The sequence below is a fragment of the Panicum hallii genome, chromosome 9 (genome assembly GCF_002211085.1).
Source record: "Panicum hallii strain FIL2 chromosome 9, PHallii_v3.1, whole genome shotgun sequence".
NCBI lineage: Eukaryota > Viridiplantae > Streptophyta > Magnoliopsida > Poales > Poaceae > Panicum > Panicum hallii.
The window spans coordinates 21,178,169-21,200,480 of record NC_038050.1 but is presented as its reverse complement, the minus strand read 5'-3'; the positions used below and the strand labels follow the sequence as shown (position 1 = coordinate 21,200,480).

The 22,312-nt window shown below is 46.0% G+C and overlaps 1 protein-coding gene across 1 annotated transcript in view; it reads right to left on the bottom strand.

The window, feature by feature from the left end:
* Positions 1-5,772: 5,772 nt before the first annotated feature.
* LOC112872935 overlaps positions 5,773-22,312 on the bottom strand; it is a 76,098-nt gene continuing 59,558 nt past the window's right edge. Inside the window, exons 2-5 of the mRNA XM_025935969.1 lie at positions 7,911-8,246; positions 7,181-7,272; positions 6,810-6,855; positions 5,773-6,728 (exon numbers count right to left, since the gene is read on the bottom strand). Of these exons, the coding sequence (XP_025791754.1) occupies positions 6,654-6,728; positions 6,810-6,855; positions 7,181-7,272; positions 7,911-8,246 (549 nt within the window). The 3' untranslated portion in view covers positions 5,773-6,653. The remainder of the gene's footprint in view (positions 6,729-6,809; positions 6,856-7,180; positions 7,273-7,910; positions 8,247-22,312) is intronic.

Here is a 22,312-nt window from a genome sequence, read left to right as displayed (position 1 = left end):
GGAAACCTATCTTTTCTCAAATGAACCCACGCCAAATCACCGGGTTCCAATTTTACCTCCTTCCTACCTTTACTAGCAGCAATTCGATACCTTTCATTCATTTTTTCAATTTGCAACTTAGTAGTTTCATGCAACTTAAGAATAAATTCAGAACGTTATGTAACATCTAAGTTCACAATTTCAAAAGATGGTAAAGGTATCAAATCAATTGGAGCACGAGGATTGAAACCATATATTACCATAAACGGACTTAACTTGGTTGTGGAGTGAATAGATCTATTATAAGCAAACTCAATATGTGGCAAATACTCCTCCCACAATCTTAAATTATCTTTCAAAACAGCCCGCAACATAGTAGATAAGGTACGATTAACTATCTCCATTTACCCATCAGTTTGTGGATGATAAGTAGTAGAAAATAGCAACTTTGTTCCCAATTTATGCCATAAAGTTCTCTAAAAATAGCTCAAAAACTTAGCATCCCTATCAGAAACAATAGTATTTGGTACACCATGCAAACACACAACTTCATTAAAGAACAAATCATCAACATGTGAAGCATTATCGGTCTGTGACAGGGTATAAAATATGCCATTTAAGAGAAACAATCAACAACTATAAAGACACTATCCCTCCCCCTCTTTGTTCTAGGCAATCCTAAAACAAAGTCCATAGAAATATCCTCCCAAGGTGTATGAGGAACAGGAAGAGGCATATAAATACCATGTGGATTAAGTCGAGACTTAGCTTTGGTGCATGTGGAGCAACGCCAGATGTAGCGCTCCACATCACGCCGCATCCGTGGCCAAAAGAAGTGAGCGGCCAGCACGTCCTCCGTTTTACGTCCTCCATCTTTTTAACACCAAAATATCCCAAGAAACCACCGCCATGCGCTTCCTGCAACAACAAAAGATGAACGGAGCTAGCTGGAACACACAGCTTGTTAGCACGGTAGAGAAGGCCTTCACGCAGCAGAAATTTTTGCCACGTCTTCCCTCTCTACAATTTTCAAAAGCATCTTTGAAGTCCAAATCAGTAGCATATAATCCCTTTATGGTCTCTAAACCAAAAATTTTATGAGAAAGTTGGGACAGCATGGTATAACGTCTAGATAAAGCATCGGCAATCACATTATCTTTCCCTTTCTTATGTTTAATGATGTAAGAAAATAACTCTATGAACTCAATTCATTTAGCATGACGTTTGTTCAGAGTAGCTTGCCCTTTAAGGTACTTCAAAGATTAATGATCCAAATGTATGACAAATTCTTTAGACCATAGGTAATGTTGCCAAGTTTGTAAGGCTCGCACTAAAGTCTAAAGTTCTTTGTCATATGTAGAATAATTTAGCGAAGGACCATGCAATTTTTCACTAAAGAAAGCAACAGGTTTACCTCCTTGTATGAGCAGTCCTCCAATGCCAATCCCACTTGCATCACACTCAAGCTCGAAGGTCTTCTCAAAATCAAGAAGTTGCAGCAATGGTGCCTGTGTGAGCTTCGACTTGAGAGCATCAAAAGCTTGTTGTTGTGCTGGTCCCCATTGAAATGGCACACCGTTCTTTGTCAACACGTGGAGAGGTGCTGCAATGGTGCTGAAATCCCGCATGAAACATCGGTAAAAACCTGCAAGACCAAGAAAACTTTGAAGCTGCATGACCGTAGTCGGAAGTGGCCAGCTTGTGATGGAAACAATCTTTGCCTCGTCCACCTCAATGCCCTGCGAAGTAAGAACATAACCAAGAAAAGACACACGATCGGTGCAAAAGGTGAACTCCTCTAGGTTACCAAATAAACGTGCATCACGCAAGACATTAAAAACAGCACGCAAATGTTTAAGATGTGCATCATATGACTTGCTGTAAATAAGGATATCATCAAAATAAACCACCACAAATTTGCCAATGAAAGCATGTAAAACCTCGTTCGTCAATCTCATGAAAGTGCTGGGTGCATTAGTTAAACCAAAAGGCATGACTAACCATTCATAAAGACTGAACTTGATTTTAAAGGCAGTTTTCCATTCATCCTCTAAAGCCATACGAATATGATGATATCTACTATGTAAATCAATCTTGAAGAAAATAACAGAACCACTCAACTCATCAAGCATGTCATCCAAACGAGGAATAGGATAGTGATATCGAATGGTAATGTTATTGATAGCTCTACAATCAACACACATGCGCCAAGTGCCATCTTTCTTAGAAACCAAAAGAACAGGAACAAAACAAGTACTAAGGCTCTCATGAATGTACCCGTGGTCCAGAAGGTCTTGGACTTGTCACTGAATTTCCTTAGTCTCGTCGGGGTTGGTCCTGTAGGCGGCATGGTTTGGCAAGCTCGCCCTTGGAATCAAATCAATCTTGTGCTCAATGCCTCACACAGGTGGTAATCCAGGGGGTAGCTCCGACGGAAAGACATCCATATACTCTCTGCAAAAGGTTAGCAACAACCGGTGGCACAGCAATGGACGCGACCTCAATGGAATATAAAGCATGTTTGCACACTAAAGCATAGCAAGGTCCAGTAGACGCAGATAACTCACAAAGATCAGATTTAGTTGCAAACAAAATAGAATTTTTTAACTTAATAGGTTGCTGATTTTCAGAATCGAAAACACTCTTTTGTTTAGCATTATTCTTTTTCTCATTCTCAAATCGCACAATTTCAGTGGAAGTCATTGGCAGCAACACAATTTTGTTGCCCTTATGCATGAGAGTATACTTATTAGATCTACTATAGTGAATAGCATCAATATCAAACTCCCAAGGACATCCCAATAAAAGAGAGCAAGCATTCATAGGCACCACATCAAAATCAGCAAAGTCATGGTAAGACCCAATTGAAAAATGTATCCTTGTTTTTGTTACCTTTACCTTACCGTTGTTGTTAAACCATTGAATGTGATAAGGATGTGGATGCTCCCGTGTGGTCACGCCAAGCTTCTTGACCACCTCAACATTCACCAAATTGTTGCAGCTACCTCCGTCAATGATTGTATGCACACGGCAATCCTTGACGATAAGAAACATGTTGAAAAGGTTGTGACGTTGGCATTTGTCGTCCTCTCCTGCTGTGGCGCTCAAAGCTCGGTGCACAATTAAGGTCCTGTAGTTGTTGGTCGCAGATGTACCAAGAACCTCCTCAGCACCGTCATCGGAACCTGAAATGTTAGCTGCAATAGTATTTTCATCTTCAATATCAGAAGCACTAACATACCCACCGTCAACAGTAGCAATTATCGCCCGTTTGCTAGGGCAATCTCGCTGCATACGGCCCAATCCTTGGCAGCGGTGGCACTTGGTGTCAGAGGTGCGACCAGTGGAAATGTTGGGCATCATAGCCTTTGCTGCAACACCAGGAAGCATCTGGGACTTGCTGTTGTCTTGTCCCTTTGATGTTGAAGGTGCGGTGCTGCGTACAACACCGGTGGAGGGCCACACGTACTCTCGAGGAGGGCGCCGCTTTGGCTGGTGCCAGAAGCTCCCGTGGCGTGAAGGTGTTGTTCCGCCGCTGCTGTTGGTGACCCTGCAGTTCTTTTTCTGCCAACATAGCAAGTTGAAACAAATATTGTATAGAATGATATTCCTTATAATCAACTATGTCCTGGATCTCACACCGCAAGCCCCCATAAAACCTAACAATCTGGTCTTCCCGATCCTCAACTACCCCACAACGAAGCATACATTTCTGCAGCTCTTGGTAGTACTCTTGGACAGACATGTCACCCTGATCAAAGCGTTGTAATTTCTTACGAAGATCATGTCTATATGATGGAGGAACAAACCTAGCACGCATCTCTTCTTTTAACGCAGTCCATGTCTGTGGGGCATTACGTGCACAGACAAGTTCATTCCACCAAATGATAGCAAAATCTTTAAACTTACTAGTGGCTTGTCTAACTCTATGACGCTCAGGAACAAGATGGGAGCTAAATTTTTGTTCTACCATCATCTTCCAATCCAAGTAAGTCCCAGCATCATAAGATCCATAAAACGGTGGAATAAAAAACTTAATCTTAGCATAAGGATCATTATCTTGACGATGACGTAGAATGCGACGGCGCTGCTGTGCATCAACCTTGTCATCGTCGAACTCGTCCTCTGTGTCGTTGTGAGCAAGGCCGCCGGCAGCAGGGACGATGGGGGGAGGAGCATGGTGGGGAAAATAAGCCTCCACCGCGTCCAGTCGTGCGGCAAGACCATCAACGCTTGTATGAATCCTCTAAAAGGTGGTTGTTGTAGTGGTCTAGTGCTTGTTGAAAGCGTCAGTCATCGCCCGCATCATGTCTTTTAGTTCCATATGGGACATGCACTCATTATCGTCCGGAGGTGTAGAAGGAGAGGTCTCATCCATCGGCTCCTTTCCTATCATGGTTAGACAAAATAGAAACGAAGGCAAAAGGTTGTGAACCCTACGACTACACTCTCTGAAGTGGAAGTGGAAAACAAGCAGTATGACGGTGACACAGCAGCCAGACAGATTCTGGACATCCACTTGTGTCGACGATTCTCGTCGATTCAGAAGGAATTTTGAGGTGGGACCGGTGCCATTGGAAGCTCTATGAAATTCTAGTTCCAACCATATATAGAACCCAAATCCAACTCCGTATGTGGTCAGAGCGTCAATTTTGGTGAAGTCGGGTTCTGGAATCCGAGGTGGAGTCGAAGTCGAGTTGGACATGGACTCCTCCTTGGTGTGGACGTCCTAGCTCCTCCTCCTTGACTCCTTGGCCTTCTCCAAGTCCTTGCTGGTCCTTTCTCCAAGTCCTTGCTGGTCCTCTCCATGGTTCCTAATCAATAAAACATGCATGGAACCAAGCGTAAGTTCTGAAAAACAACTGATAAGGTTAGAACGTATCTGGAGATCCTACTGTTGCGCACGTGCTCTAGTGATCGGTCCTTGCATTGTATGCAAAGGAGAGATGTCCTCATCACGGTTGGTGTTACCAACCCAGACTAAAGGATTCAAGGGTTAGTTCAAAAGGATATCATCCTAATTAGAGTCATATGTACTGTGTAGGTGGAGTGGCAATGAAGTTATATGCGAGGCAAGAGGTCTTGGGTTTGAATCTGCGGGGCGTAAAATTTTTTAAGCGTCATAGACCTTTTAGTCCCGGTTGCAAAGGTCGGGAACTTTAGTCCCTTTAGTCCCAGATTCATAGTTCTGGTTGCTGCAACCGCAACTAAAATGGGTTGCCAACCGGGATTAAATCCCGTTTCTGTACTAGTGAATTTGCATCCGGAATCCATTGCAGCGGAGAATCCGCAATTTACTCCTGAACTTGTACATCCTACTGTAGTAGGATCTATAGTAAACCCGGCAGATTGGGCTATCCCAGAACTAAATGGAATGCCTGTCTTCATTCAGACAGCATCAGGACAAGCAGCACATACTAGCACAGAAAAAGAAACCTGTAGGCCATATTAGTCACACAAACAATAAACAATGTGACGCCCGGCCAATGACGAAGATGCATAACACTCGGTCCACTCTATCCTTTTACAAGTGGTCATTTTGAAAAGCTTATAAACTGAAGTAGCATGCTTGCTTCAGCACGACAACCACGCATCTGAACAGCTCTAGAACTTCGCATCAAAATTCTCCAGCGTAAAAATAGGGCCAAGTTGAAGTTAAAAATTCGCCTAATCCCAAAGGACAAAAAAGAACTCTAGAAAAGATTTATATCAAAATGAATTTTGTACAAGATAATATATGAGCCAGTCTGATCAAGATGGATGCTAGGTGGCTCTTGCTGATTACGGTAATGTCCAACAGTAATAAAGCCAAAATGACGATTACGGTACACATCTAAATTTTAACAGCTCCCACTAAGGTAGATCCAAAATGAACTGAGTTAGATGGGTTGTATGTCAGCATTGTGCAAAGGAAGCCTGTACACTCCTACCTTCAATGATTTCCATGACTTAATGGACAGAAGCATGAAAAGCTCTTAATCATACCTATAAATCATTGATCACAACACTTCAGAGTTCAAAACAGGAATACTACTTTTGCATGTATACATGCATACATTATTCCATAATCTCTTGATCATCTACACAATCATAAGGAGCCATGTGTCCATGCACTTTTACTGCAACTCTAAATGCACAGAGCCATGACAAATTCATGGCTTGTGGCTTCTTTAGTTCTTTAATGAAAGATGTAGTTGATGTGCCACCCGTGAAACTTAAAAACAGGTGCTAAAAGAGAATCAGTAGTGAGTGATGAAAGTTGAGGCATGTTAATGATAGATAAGTGACCATGTGCAAAAGTGTCTATTTGTGCATGAAGGATCCTTGCTTTTCATCTGATTTGTGATTTCCTAACTTGAATGAAAATTTTCGCTTTATTCCAATGCTAGGGGTGCATCCCAGGGAAGCTAGAAGTTCACCAGAAGAAAAAACATCTATTAGGACACTAAAGAAAACAGAGGGAAAGGTCATAGAGAAGTGCAACAATTCTTATAGTCTACCCTACGCACCAGCTAATCAGATGCATTTTATCAGCTCATCATTTAGTCAAATTTATTTTGCTTGAACTTCTTTCACTATGACCAAATTGCCAAGTTACCTCCTGCCTTCCTATTGAATACTATAATAATCTTAGGTAGGCAACATAATAAATGACAGGACAAAGTAACCTACCACTAAAACACCCTGAATTTTTCTACAAGTGCTGCATAGGTAAGTTTGTCTATTTGGAACGCCAACCACCCAAGCACCTATTACATAGACAGTTTATCTTAAAATATGTCCTTTTTCTAATGAGTTCATCCTTGCAACTAAAAACAGAGAATTGTAACCTGACTAAATTGATTCTTCTTGGAGCTGCAAGTGCTTCCTGGCTTCCTGCACATATCATGAAGGAAACAACCATAAGTGCTAGTACTTGACATCAACATGGTGCAATTCAGGTTACTTGGGATTATAGCTTAGAAGTATTTCCTTTTTCAGAAAAAGGATAAAACACATGCTCCTTCAGTCAATGTGATAGGTCAAAGTTGACACAGGAGAGTTAAAACACCATGATCTAGATTCTTCAACAATACATGAAAACTACAGTATTAACCAACGCAAGAAAAGAAAATAAGTAGTTGAACAGGAAAATAAGCTGAAGTGAAAACAATCCCAAGCATACTTTTTGAGATATTGTGGCAAGATTATGATTCCTTACATTCTTGAAGAAAACATTGTGCCCTGAAAAATCCAAAAGCACATACAGTAACAAATGTTCCCTACTCCCACCAACTTCTTGAGCTCACCAATCTGCATCGATTACAATCAAGAATTCATAGCAACCACACCAACAACAAATGTCATGTAAGTGGCACCTCTGAAGCCTGTAAACAAATTTGTACATCGCCATCGTCAATTAAATTGCATGCATGACAGTAGCTGTAGTTTGTATACAAAATTTAGTTGATCTGATTACATTTCTGAATATTGAGACATGTAACCACTCCTCTGAAGCATCCATACTTAAGTGGTTCCTAATATATGAACAGAGTGCAATTTCTATGATCTCCGTGGATGCAAAGCATTAAAATCATACCTGGTTAACTTAACCGTGTTTACTAAAAAACTACAATTAGTTGGTTAACAGTATATAAAAAAATTAAACATTGGATTAGACTTTTAGCCATCAGGGGCCACCATGACAAGTGTTAATGGTTATTTTCACCGGCTATAGTAACAAAAAAGCAGGGGTTTTCTGCAGATTTTGTAAGGCACAAAAAACCTGCAGGAATTACATATTTTTCCAGGGACCAAACTGCAAAAGCTCGAAGAACACAGCCATGGTGGCCGGCGGCCACTGTTGGCCGGATTCCCGGCGACTCCGGGCACGGGAGAGCGCGGGGAGCGGGGAAAACGAAAGAGGAGAGGGAGGGCGTTCCGTTTTCTACCTTACTTGCGGCGGGGATGCATCGTGGAGGCCGGAATCTGACCGGGAAGTGGCGGCGACGGTTCTGTTCCGTCGAGCAAGACAGGCGGCGGCGTATCGCGGGTGGGAGAGGGAGCGCGAGCAGAGGGGGCGGCGCGACAACAGGAGGCGCAGGGTCGCAGGTCAGAGCGCGCAGGGACGAAGCCGCGCGGCAGGGCAAGCCCGCGGGGCTGGCGCACGGCGGCGGTGGCGCTGCGCAGAACCGCGGCGTCCTGGTGGCGGCACGTGCTCGAAAGGGGGAGGGAGGGCGCGATGGGTTAGACTGTCTCCAGCGGCGTTCCCTAAAACGTCCTGTACTCTATATATATACTCTATATATAGAGGAAGATTCCATTCTCTATTACTCCAGCAGCGTTCTCTAAATGGTTCTCTAAAATAGAGAACGCTACAGGTTTCCTCTATATAGATTCTCTCTCCTCTTCTCTATTTTTTCTTTACATTTCAAACACTGAATTAAATAAAAATAAAATATGTCCATAGCGTTTGAGGTATGATAAATACGTACGTACAAAAATTTAGAACAAAATACGTTTCTAATATAGGGTTTAATGTATAGAGAACGAGATTTAGAGAACGTTGTTGGAGAGAAATGAGATATAGAGGAGAGAATCTTGTAGAGAATTCTGTAAATGAAGGATGTAGAGGATGGGATTTGGAGGATATGGCTGGAGACAGCCTTAGGGCGAGGCCTGGATCGGACGGCCTAGCATGGAATCCTGGGGGACGATGGTACGTGGGGCGCGGCGCGATGGTGCGGCCGTCTGTTTTGATCGTGCGGTGACTGAGATTAATCAAGCGGACCAAAATCATTAGCGGCAGGAAGATGGTGCCGAGGGGGGCGACGGTCGCAGCCCTCTCGTAAATATTAGTAGTAGAGATATATGAAGATGCAGATGGTAGAAACTCAACTCCCGACAGATCGTGACGTCATAATCAATGGTGAACACACTGTTACTTCGCCTACACAAATTATCCCACCAATCATGCATATGCGGCTGATGGGCTATTTTGCAGGAGTATTTGGCATAGTAAACGATGCCCCAGAAATTGACCCTACAACCATTCCATCCAGCACGGACACCGGTAAGTTATCACGTAAACATAATGCTTCACCTACATAAGCCTATGTTTAAACTTGCATTGAATCCAATAATGCCAATATCTTACTTTCAAGAAATCCGATGTACAGCACGAGCTCATGATGCAAACGGATAGCCACAATCATCCATGCTAGAAGATGGTAGATTTAATTAATTATCTAAATTTATCTTCCTAACTTGGCAATAAAATTAAAATTATGTGTCAGTATTTTACAACTAAAAATAATTTGCAGGGAGCTCCATTTTTCTAGGGACGGTCCAAAAGATAACCGCTCCTCCAAATGGAGTGGGGTTACCGTAGCAATTCACCCGTCCCTGAAACTGCATTTTTAGGAGTGGATGATGGCGTCACCCGTCCCTAAAAATACATTTCTCGGGATGGGTGATGGCATGACATGCCCCTACAAATAGTCTTGAAAAAATTCATAACTTTTTCACATGATCTCGGATGAAGTCAAACTTTTTACCAAAATTGTAGAGATTGACAAGACCTACAATTTTGCAGTTGATAAATTTTTTATTTAAGGTCACTTAATTGTTCAAAAAATTATTATAAATTTTCTAATAGCTATGACTATATAATATCTTATACAATTCAAGTCATACTTTGAGGTTTTTATAATATTAATCTTTATATATACTAAAATATACTTGGTATTTTTTTATCTACAGTTCATAATAACCTTTATATTAACCTTTATCTACAAGGCCCTGTACTATCAAGACCTGGGGTTGAACTACATAGCTCAAGGTCAATATTATGGTTTTTTATCTACATGGCTGCAATATTTTTTATTTTGTTGTTTTGATTTTTTTATTTTCTGGAAATCGATTTGTAGGGACGCGTCGTGGCATGACCGGCCCCTAGAAATCATTTTAAGGAGTGGGCGCATTAGCCGCTCCTAAAAATAGCACTTCTAGCTACGAGAAGTAGGGGCGGGCACCGCACTCACACCTAAAAATATAATTTTACCTACCCCTAGAAACCTTTTTCGTAGTAGTATTTTATACCCGGCAACCTACCGAGGGGTACCTGATCTTCTTCTTGTTTTCTTCACAGACGATGACCATAGTGAATTTTTGGTGATGCACAAGGATTCCGCCGCGGTTTTGAACTCGACGAATTGGTCCGCTGATTCATATGCACGGAGTGGTTATACGTCACGTCAAGTGGATTGATCTTGATGAAGAGGTCCTTCAAGCTCGCTCGATGATCTCGATGATTACCCCTACCTGGCGCGCCAGCTGTCGTTATTTTATACCCGGCAACCTACCAAGGGGTACCCAAGGTAGTAGATTGGTCGGCGAGGGATCGCCGGACATAGAGCTTGATGGTAAAAGCAAGACATGGATTTATACAGGTTTCGGGCCGCCATAGCGGTGTATTACCATACGTTCTGTTTGGGGTGTTACATATTGTGCCCTGCAGTTGGATATTGTTTTGCTTAGTTTAGGCTTGAGGTGGTTCTGCTGATCTATGTACCTCTGCCCTCCTTTATATACTTCAGGAGAGGAAGATTAGGATGAGTAGAGGAGAACTCCACTTTAAGATGGGGTGGGGGTGGGGGAGGACATCACTTTAGATACACACACCACTCCGCCAATTACCAGAGCTTGAGCTCGACAATTGAATCAATAGGTGAGCTCGTTCCTATGTACTTTTTATAATTTTGAGAACAGATTACTACCTAATGATACTATTATCTGTCAGACCCGGGGCCACGGGACTGTGTACATAACGTAGTTTAAAGAGGATTAAGAGATTAAGTCCGTTTTATCTCTTATTTATCTCTTTTATCTCTTATTTGTCCTGTTTAAGTAGAAGATAAAGCTAACCGATACAGAAGGAATCTACTCGAGATATGTTCTAGTATAATTCCTTGGCTGGTGTTGGTTAGGATCCTTGTAACCCTGACCTCCCAGATATATAAGGGAGGACAGGGACCCTCTCAAAACAAGATCTCCAGATCATTCTACACCCAAGGAAATACAAACCACCATACATGACGTAGGGTATTACGCGCCTCGCGGCCTGAACCTGTCTAAGTTTTGTGTTCCTTGCACCTTCGAGTTCTTGATCTCGACGTCTCCTCACCTAAACTTACCACCTTGGCCATATCCCTCGGTGGGCAGCCGGTAAAACACCGACAGCTGGCGCGCCAGGTAGGGGGACACGTCGAAGATCCACCAGCAAGCTCAATGGCATCTTTCCAATTCACCAGGTCAGTTCCCTCTCAGGGCATGACATTTGTTTTTGGCTCGTGGTTCTGCATCGCAAATGATGCGGGCAATTTTTGTCGATTCCTCATCGACACGAAGCCAAAGACTCCCGCGGCGGGTCTTCGTAGCGACCTCGACAAGTTCATTGATGATCTCGATGACTAGTCAATCCATGCTTCCGCTGCAAAGATCGAGGTGGAGTCAGCTCCCGTCGCGACTTCATCCGGCGCTGCGGCAACTTCCCTTGGGTTGGACTTGTTCCAATCTAAGGATTTGTGTAGCCGATCCCAACTCGGTTCATGCAATTTGGCCACTGATCTTCAGGAGGCTGACATCTCCGAGTCCCTCTCCGTGTTAGAGAAGGACCTGGATTCTCTGCTCCAACTTGGAGGGCCCAAAGCCACCGCATGTCGGGGGCTTCGGGTTGTTTTTACGCTAGTGATCTGATGATCACCTCCACACCGGAGGGGCATTTCGTACATTGGAGGAGCATGAAACTCTCCAATCTGCTGTGGCAGAACCGCTCGAATTATTCCGGCTCAAGTGCGCTATTGATTGCCGTACAACTGCAATCAGCTTAACGCACTTCAAACGGAGCAATCCTTTGGTCTGTCGGGTCTCCGCCCGATACAACCACGGTTCAGCAGGATCGAAGCAGGTTTATCTCGCACGAAGGCGAGTTCACATCACAGAATAGCTCATCAACTTTTAAATTTACAGCCATACATACATTATTACAAACCGAGTTCAAAGATAGGTAAACTTATACAAAACCATGTTCAAAACTGACAAGCATAACAGCTTGTCCAACTCACAGCGGAAGAAAAAGTTTTACGCGACTACATTCGTCGCGAAGGCGGACACCAAGCTTAGCCCAAGGCTTGATGTCACTCCGGAGGGTCTGTGCCGGCCGGGGACGGGTCCCACTCCACGGACCAGCCAAACGGAACGGACGTTTGCCACACAAGGTTGTCCGTGGAATTCCCGAGGGTCATACCTGAAATAGACATTGGCAAGGCTGAGTATTCTAATACTCAGCAAGGCTTACCCAGGATTGGGTATACTTTAGCCCGTAGCTAGACTCATGATGGCAGTGTAAAGGCTCTGGGTTTATTTTCAGCTGAAAAGCAACAAAGAGTATGAACTACTTTCAAGTTTTAGCTTTCATCTTCTAGTTGAGTATTTGTTCTAGATTAGCACCTACACTAAGCAAGCAAGGTAGTGATTATCACCCATCAAGATTATCCATCATTAGTTCCACTTCTTACTCAATGTGGTAAAAGGGATAAGCAATCTCAGTCCTCGTGAGAGGCGGACGATTCGAATCGGATTTAACCTTGCAAGGTAAACCTAACTCACACGCTTGGAATACCAACAGGGTGTTCCAAAGCAACCGTTTCCCTCATATTCCGGGTTGTGGATCAGGGCCACCACAAGCGACTGCAGGACCGTACGCACATCACTCGTGCAGGACATATGTCTGTAGCGCGACTACAAAACCCGTATTCCTGTCTGCCATGCAGAACGTACTCCCACACGTCGGTGCGTGTAAACATAAAATAAAAGTCGAGTGGTGGAAGCGCGTCCACTTGCTGGGCCAATCGGGTACTAGGCTTACCGCTTACCATATTTCGCGGCATGTGGCTAGTACTTTCAAAAGCTTAGCCACCACTACCACACATATCGACCTTATCAACTTTTATCAAAACAGACAGGGTAAAACCTCAGGTCATGATACAACACATGACCCTGTCCGTCATCCTTATAGTGGTTGCAGAAATGTAAACATGCAACTCCTATATCACGCGAGTGACAGGAAATCACCCGACTTCTACCGGTCCTATTAGCGAAGCATCTAACCGATAAGGACTCGGGAGCATTTCATTGGAATTCCTAGGATTCATGCATCTAGGGTTTCACTTCAATTCCTAGACTTAATGCAAGATATAATATAGATAGACATAGATTGCAGTGTAGATAAAGTAGTGGGATATGTCCGGGGCTTGCCTTCTTGAGTGGGGGTGAGGGTAGGAGAGTCAGAGGCTTCCGAATTCGGGTTCGGGGCTTCAGTTAGTCCCTTGACGACTTGTGCTGGGTCTTCTGGGAAGCCTTGGTTTTGTCCTAAGACCAATTCGTAGTCCCCGTCGTCGAGTGTCGTTGATTCTATATAAGATGCAATAAATTAAATAAGGTGAAATTTAAATTTAAAAAATTCACATTTCAAATATTATAACTCATCCAATTAACACACAAACATACATAAAATAAAGAGGGTTTAGATTTGAAACACTATTTATAAGGATATGGTGGAGTTTATTGCAAGTAAGAACCAAAATATTTAAATTAAATTTAAAATGAACCAAGATTGAGTTCAAAATTTTTAAATAAAAGATTATGGGTTTTAGAAATTTGATTATATATAAAATATCACATTAGAGAATGATAAAAGATTTCAATTAGGAAAGGTTATATATTGGGTTTAGTTAACATTTCAAATTTGAAAGTTCAATAAAAGAAGTTAAATTTAAATCAAGTTTAAGTTTGCAACTTTGCACAAGGTTATCTAGAGCTCATAGAACATTTATGCCAAACTTCATAAGCAATCAAGCATGAAATGACAAAGTTAAGTGTATATTACCCCTTAATCTTAGATTTAAAATACAGGTAGAAATATTTTGTTTCGAACTAAACTCTATTAACAAAAGTCATAGAGTTTGAAATCTAGTTTCTAACAAAACTATTTTTGCTATTTTTGGATTTTTCTGTGATTTACTATGAATTTTACAAGGCAAAAAATGCTTTCACATGAAATAACAAACATCCTTTACAAACTAGCCCCTACACTTAACAAATAACCCCCTGGAAAGAAAACACTTAGAGCATTCAGGTCCAGGGGCCATGGCCGGCGATGGGGGCACGGGTCCGGCCAAATTCCGGCCGGGGAAGTCGCCGGCGGTGAGGGGGAAAGGAAGGGGGAGCACGAGGAGGTCTTGGGCTACCTGTGGGTGGTCTTGGGGAGGCTCGGGATGGTCGCAGACGAGCTGCCCACGGAGGGCCGGACCGGTGGCCGGAGGCGCACGACGGGGATAGGATTCCGGCGTGCGGAGGAGGAAAAGGACTGGCTGGGGAGGTGCGGTGGGGCACGGGGAAGCTGCTGGTGCAGTTGGTTTGGGGAAGAAAAGAGCGGAGGGGAGAACTCCACGGCGACCCGAGCTCACGGCGGCATCAATGGAGGTGGCAAGCTCCTGTACGCGCGCGGGGAGGGTCTGGGGCGTCGTTTTATAGGCAAACGGGGTGATGGCGAGCCGCTATCGCCACAGAGCAGAAGAGAGGGGGAGATAAGGCTTGCTGAAGCGTCCCCCCATCAGGGAAGACTTAAAAGTGTTACTTTATCAGTCCCAGGAGGCTGATAACACTTTTATTACATCAGATGGTACATCACCGTACAACTCTTCGCGGTAATGGGCAGTGAAGCGCCACTATCACGAGGATTACAACTAAAATCCATACCACTACACTAACTACGAAAAGGGGATCATCAGAGTCTTGTGCCATGCGGAGCTCCAACGGTGACCTCACCCACAGGCAAGACTGGGTGCAGGACGGAACCCTATTCGACGACCTCGGGGATGTAGTCGGGATCTTCCACTGTAAAAGTAGGAATGGGGTGAGTACGAACGTACTCAGCAAGTCCAATCACACCCGCGGAGGGGGAATAACAGAGATAAATGCACAGGTTAATCCAAGGATAAGGTTATGGTTTTATTTGCGGAAAACTCAACTTTATGCAAAGGTTCATTTAAAACATTTCCAAAACAAATTGTTAAGCATCAAGGAGCACGTGGTGTTGACCCACACAGGGTTCAAGTTTAAAACTGCTACCGGACTCCCCGTCCATCGTAGCACACGGCACAGCTGCCGGACACTTCCCAAGCAACTCACACCAGCCCAACCGTTCCAGAGAGAAACACTAGTTATGTGACCACACCGTAACTTGCCCAATACCGTGGGCACGGCTATTCGAATAGATTTAAACTCTGCAGAGGTGTGCAACTTTACCCACAGGTGGGGTACCACAGCACGAACACCTTAGTGCCGGTGCAGATCCCATCGAAGCCCTTACCCACCTTAGCTAGACCTGGCTAGCCACCACGGGATCTATCAAGGGGTCATTCGACCTAACACCGAGGTTTAACCAGGGCATAAGTCACACAGAGCTTATCCCGTCTCCTTGATCACCCGTTGCTCCCAGCTCTCCTGATGGCTATCAGACTAACTAGTGGGGTTAGGCCAAGCCGTTGCCCATACAACGGTCAAGTGGTTTGCACGACAGGAAGCTAGGTGAGACGACACATCAACTCGGTCCTTAGGGGTGACAAGATGGATATCTCCCTTCCACGCTCAACCACACAGGTACGAGCACACCAACGGCAATTCACACAGAAATGCCATCCATCCCGTCTGACTCCTCACGCAAAACCACATTTTATCCCTTCCCACACACACACACACACTTTCTTTATAAAACCAGGTGGTCAAGGTATGGTTATTACAAACAAGGGTGGCTATCCTACCATGTTTCCAGCAAGCAAAACCATGCAATTTTATAAAACAGGCCACTGGGTTGTGTTTATAAAAACTAGGATAAAAATATGCATCAAAGGGCGGAATTGAACTTGCCATCGTCAAGTCCTTGCGAATTGTCCTGATCGAAGCACTGCCCCTCGGGTTCGGGGTCACAGAACTGGTCCTCAATTGCTTGGTCGCAGTCGGGAACTTCTTCATTCACTCCGTGTCCTACGACGCAAACAAACAGACATGCCATCAAGCGAGAGAACTAAAAGCTTTTATCGTTGAGCTTGAATCGGAAATAATTTAGTTACGGAGGTAGGGGTAATATTTTCTGGTGGTTTGTTAATGGCATGGTTAGAACTATACTAGAAACGGAGTGGTAAAGTTTCGGGTCAATCGGAGGTCGTTTCGCACATAAAATGACGAGCTAAAGGGGGTTCGGGTGGTTAAACAGGGCTCCAGGGGTTTATTCGTAAGTATCTGGAGGGGGCAAGGGCCTATTTGCAAATTCTAGAAATACGCAGGGCACGCTTAAAGGATGCCAAGTATAATTGGGTTTGTGTAATGGAGGGTTTATTTTGAAATAACGGAAAGAACAGGGCCTTTTCTGCAAAGGAGAGTAAGTAGAGGGGGGTTTCTTTGAGAAAATACAGGAAAGGGGGGGTTACGAGCAAAGCTGCCCTTCTCCTTCCTCTCCCCCGTACTGAATAGAGGAAGGGGAAGGGGGCGCCGGCGCCCGGCTGATTCCGGCGGCAGGGGGCATGGCGGCGGCCGGGGTTAGGGTGAGAGGGGGAGGGGGACGAGGGGAACCGGTCCCCGGCCTCACCTTGGGCCGGGACGGCGCGTGGAGGCGGGGCGACGGAGGGGAGATTGGGAAGGGAGCTGGGGGGTGGTGGCGCGGGTTGTGGAGGTGCCGAGGTGCGGGGGGGGGGTGCTATTTATAGGCGGCCGTGGTGGAGGGGCGGGCGAGCGGCTGGTGGCCGGCGGGGCGGCTCCGGGGCGGCCATTAATGGCGCCCGGGGTCGCGACGCGGCGTGCGGTGGCGCAGGCGTCGAGGGTGGCGTCGAGCACGTGGGGAGGCGGGGCCGGCGCTGTGCAGTACAGGGCGGCGCGGGCGGCGAGGCCGGGGCGGCAGCGGCGGGCGGCGCGGCGGCCGTGCTTGCGCGTGCGTGCCGTGGCCGTGCGCGTACGCGTGCGCGTGGGTCGCGTGGATCGCATGCGCGTGCGGTCCGGCGGCGCGCGCGTGTACGGCGGCGTGCGCGCGAGGTTTGGGCGGCGTGGCCGGGGCCAGAGGCCGGGCGACGCGGCTCGGGAGCTCGGGAGCAGGGGAGGGAGGAAGGAGCAGGAAGGAAGAAAAAGAAAAGGGAGGGAAGGAAGAAAAGGAAAAGAGGAAAAGGAAAAAGGGAAGGGAAAGAAAAGAGAGGGGAAAAAGAAAAGGAAAAGAAAAGAAGGAAAAAAAATTAGTGCGCGTCGGCGGTATTCGTGGCGGCGACCGTGCGGCGAAATTCGCGGCGGCGATCGCGGCTAGTTAGCCACGCGTGCGCTGCGTTCGCGTGCAGCGCGAAGAGAAAAAGGTGACGTGATCGTGATTGGATTCGGGTGTCGGCCTCGGCTCCCGGGGAGTTAGGGTTTCGACAAAACGGTTCTCGAAAGCGAAAATTTAAGCGTGTAATTTATGGGTAATCTTTTTTGGGATGTCACAAACCTACCCCACTTAAAAATGAATCTCGTCCCCGAGATTCGACTGGCTACTAAACAGATGGGGAAATTCCTTCTTTAGCGCATCTTCGCGTTCCCATGTCGCTTCTTCTACTCCATGTCTGCTCTACTGAACTCTGCAAATCCGTACTTCGGAGTTCCTTGTCCTTCTAGTGACTGTGTCCAGAATTTTGACTGGTACTTCCTGGTATCGCAGATCCGATTGCAGGTCTATTGTCTCCGCTGGCACGTGTTCACCTTCGGGTACTCTCACGCATCTTCTTAATTGCGAGACATGAAATACTGGGTGTATATCAGACATTTCTTCTGGTAACTCCAGTCGGTACGCTACTGCTCCGACTCTCTTCAGAACTCGATACGGTCCAATGTATCGAGGGGCCAATTTTCCTTGTACTTGAAACCTTTGCGTTCCTCGAATGGGTGAGACCTTGAGATAGACAAAGTCGCCTGGGTTGAAACTTATTTCTCGCCTCTTCTTGTCTGTGTAGCTCTTTTGTCGCGACTGTGCTGCTTTCAATTTCTCACGGATCTCTGCTACTTTTTCTTCCGCTTCTTTTACGAGTGCGGGTCCTACTAGGGCACGTTCCCCAACTTCTGACCACATCAGGGGAGTTTTGCACTTCCTTCCATAGAGGGCTTCGAACGGCGACATGCCCAAGCTGGCTTGATAACTATTATTGTACGAGAATTCCGCATAAGGCAGACTCTGCTCCCAGTCCTTCCCATAGGTCAGGACACATGCTCTCAGCATATCTTCCATAATCTGGTTTACCCTCTCGGTCTGACCATCCGTCTGTGGGTGATATGCGGAGCTGAAATCTAACTTGGTGCCCATGGCTTGATGCAAGCTCCTCCAAAACCTAGAGGTGAATTGGGTTCCTCTATCTGAGACAATTCGGCTAGGCACTCCATGTAACTTTACTATATTTTCTACATAAAGCTTTGCCAGCTTTTCTCCACCATAAGTGGTTCGTACGGGTATAAAATGAGCCGATTTAGTGAGTCGATCCACTATTACCCATATGGAATCGTGTCCCTTCTGTGTTCGGGGTAGACCCACTACAAAGTCCATTCCTATCTCATCCCACTTCCACACCGGGATGGGCAGGGGTTGCAATAATCCTGCCGGTTTCTGGTGTTCGGCTTTGATCCTTTGGCAAGTATCACAATGAGCCACGAATCTTGCAATATCCGCCTTCATTCCATTCCACCAATATTTTTGCCTTATGTCCATATACATTTTGGTGGATCCTGGGTGGATGGAGTAGGCTGAGTTATGGGCTTCGTCCATGATCATTTGCCAGAAATCTCCATTCCGGGGTACACAAATCCTATTTTCGTACCATAACGTTCCCTTATCGTCCACTCTGAAACCTGGCGCTTTGTTTTCTCCGGTTTGTTTGCAGATTTTCATTAACTCCTGATCTGAGCTTTGGGCCTCTCTAATTCTATCCTCTAGCGTCGATTGGACGTTTAGCACTTGGCTGGAACCTCGAGGAATAATGTGCACATTTAATCGTGCCATTTCCTCTCGCAGATGGTCGTTCGTGGGCCCATAGGATTTTCGACTTAAGGCATCGGCTACTACGTTTGCTGTCCCGGGGTGATACTGAATTTCCAAATTGTAGTCCTTGACCAACTCCAACCATCTTCTTTGCCTTAGGTTTAAATCCGGCTGGGTGAAGATATACTTCAGGCTCTTGTGGTCGGTGTAAACCTCACACTTATTTCCAATCAGGTAATGTCTCCAAATCTTAAGGGCATGCACTACGGCTGCTAATTCCAAATCATGGGTCGGATAATTCTGCTCATGAGTCCTGAGTTGGCGGGAAGCATATGCGACGACTCTCCCGTCTTGCATCAGTACACACCCTAATCCTTGTCGGGATGCGTCACAATAAATGACAAAGTCCCGATGAATGTCCGGTAGGGTCAGCACTGGGGTGGTTGTCAACCTTTGCTTCAATTCTTGAAAACTTCTTTCACAATTTTCTGTCTAGGCGAACTTCTTCTCCTTCTTAAGAAGTTCCGTCATGGGTCGGGCTATCTTGGAGAATCCCTTGATAAATCTCCGATAGTACCCGGCTAACCCAAGGAAGATCCTGATTTCACTGACGTTAGTTGGTCGCTGCCAGTTGGAAACCGCTTCGACCTTCTCCGGGTCCACTGCTACGCCTTCAGCGGTCAGGATGTGACCAAGGAAAGCTACCCTCTCTAGCCAGAATTCACACTTGCTAAATTTGGCATATAGTTTATGCATCCTTAGCTTTTCCAACACTACCCGCAGATGTTGCTCATGTTCCTAAACACTCTTGGAGTAGATAAGTATGTCGTCGATAAAGACTACGACAAACTTATCCAGCTCGTCCATGAATACTTTGTTCATAAGATTCATAAAATAGGCAGGGGCATTGGTTAGTCCGAAGGACATTACGGTGAACTCAAACTGCCCGTAGCGGGTGACAAAAGCTGTCTTAGGGATGTCACTTTCTTTAATTTTGAGCTGGAAATATCCCGACCTTAGGTCGATCTTGGAAAAGTATTTGGCTCCTTTTAGCTGATCGAACAGGTCATCAATCCTGGGGAGGGGGTACTTATTCTTAATGGTAACCTCGTTCAGTGCTCGGTAATCTACACACAGCCTCATACTCCCATCCTTCTTTTTGACAAACAGCACTGGGGCTCCCCACGGTGACGAGCTTGGTCTAATGAAGCCAATTCGTTGCAGTTCTTCTAGTTGTTTCTTTAATTCTGTTAACTCAGAAGCCGCCATCCTATAAGGTCTTTTGGCTATAGGGGATGTCCCGGGGATAAGGTCTATGACGAACTCTATATCCCTGTCCGGCGGCATACCGGGAAGCTCCTCGGGGAATACATCTGGGTATTCATTTACTACCGGGACTCCTTCTAAGGGCTTGGCTTCCATGCTAAATACCATTGGGTGAAACTTACTATTTCGGGTACGGCAGATCACTTGTACTCCTTCGTGGTTTGTTAGGTGTACCACTTTGTCGGTACAGCCTATGAGACCATTGTGCCGGCTTAACCAGTCCATTCCAAGGATCACGTCTATTCCCCCAGACTTAAGTACTACCAAATCTGCTAGAAAGTCTACCCCACTTAAATTGATCCTTACCCGTGGACATCCTAATTGACAATTGATGTCGCCTCCAGGCATCCGGGTTAATAGGGGGGTTTTTAGTAGTACTGTAGGTATTTTGTGTTTCTCCACATAGCTCGAGGATATAAACGAGTGCGATGCTCCAGAATCAAATAGTACTGTTGCCAGAGCTGAGTTGACTAGGTACTCACCGAGCACTACGCCTTGGGCCTCTTGAGCCTCCTGTGTGTTGATGTGATTGACGCGGGCTCGTCCAAATGATTGCTGCTTCATCTGCTGGCTATTGTCGTTGTTGCGGATGGGCACTCGGTTGGCACCGGTCAGGGCTCGTCTGGGCCCATTCACCGTGTTGGAGAAGGCCGATGTTGCCGGCTTATTCTTGGCATAAGGGCAATTGGCGATGAAGTGCCCTGTCTCACGGCAGTTGAAACAGGCCCTAACATTGTTGTTGTTATCGGAGGCGGCCAGGCTTGTGTTGCTTTGCGGGGCGCTCATGGTATTCTGACTCTTAGGCTGTGCTTCAGGGGCCCGTGATCCTGTCACTTGGGACTGAGTCCTATACTGCATTGGGGCCTGAGATCTTGGTGCAGTGTAGCTGGAGTTCCTCGGCCTTTGGAAGCGGTCCTGTTGGCGGGCCTTACTTTCCAGGAATTTGTGTTTATTATCCTTCCTCTCTTCGGCTTTGGCCCTTTCCGTGAGGATAGCTTTGTTCATCAGGGTGTTGAAGTCCGGATAGATCTGTGGGGTAAGCAAGGTCCGGAGTTCTGGGCTTAATCCCTTCTTGAACATGTCCTGTTTCTTGTCGTCATCGCTCACTTCTTCCGGCGCATATCGGGCCAATTCTATGAACCGGTGGGTGTACTCTTCCACCGTCATGCTTCCTTGTTGTAGTGCGCGGAATTCGTCCGCCTTGCGCTTCATGGTGGCCGAAGGCATGTGGTAGCGGCGGAACTCCCTTACAAATTCTCCCCAGGTGATGGTAGAGGCATCCTCGGCTGCGGCACAATAGTTTTCCCACCAGGATAATGCTGTCCCGGTGAGCTGGTGGGCTGCTAGAAGGACTTTGTCCCGGTCCTGGCACTCGAATGGTTCGAGCTTCCTCTGAATCACTCGCAACCAGTCATCTGCATCCAACGGGTTGCAGGATCCGGCAAAGGTGGGCGGCTTGGTCCTTAGAAAGGCCGTCAGTTTGTCGTTCATATTCTGCCCTCATGGCTGCCGGTTAATGAGGGCATTCGCCAGTGTCTCCAGAATGAGGGTCTGGTTATGGATTATCTGCGCCAAGTCTCCGAGGGGTGGGGGTGGTGGTAGTTGCTCTCCTTCTTGACTTCCTCCTCGGTTCTGGCTTACTTCTTGTTCTCCTTGGGGAAGATCTTGTTCAACGGGCTGTGCTCCAGCACTAGCGGCTACGGGGTTCCGGCCACGGGAGGCCCTCGCGACGTACCGGGGGGTCACCTGTTGATTGGGTAAATTGGGGTTACGATTATGTGATGTTTGAGTTGTTTAATTCATATGTATAAGGCAGATTCTACCTTCTGCCGGTACCCATATAAACAAGCAGCACACAACAAGCTAGCACACAATCACAAACAACAAACACAACCCTTTTTATTATTGCGGGTGGGGGGTACA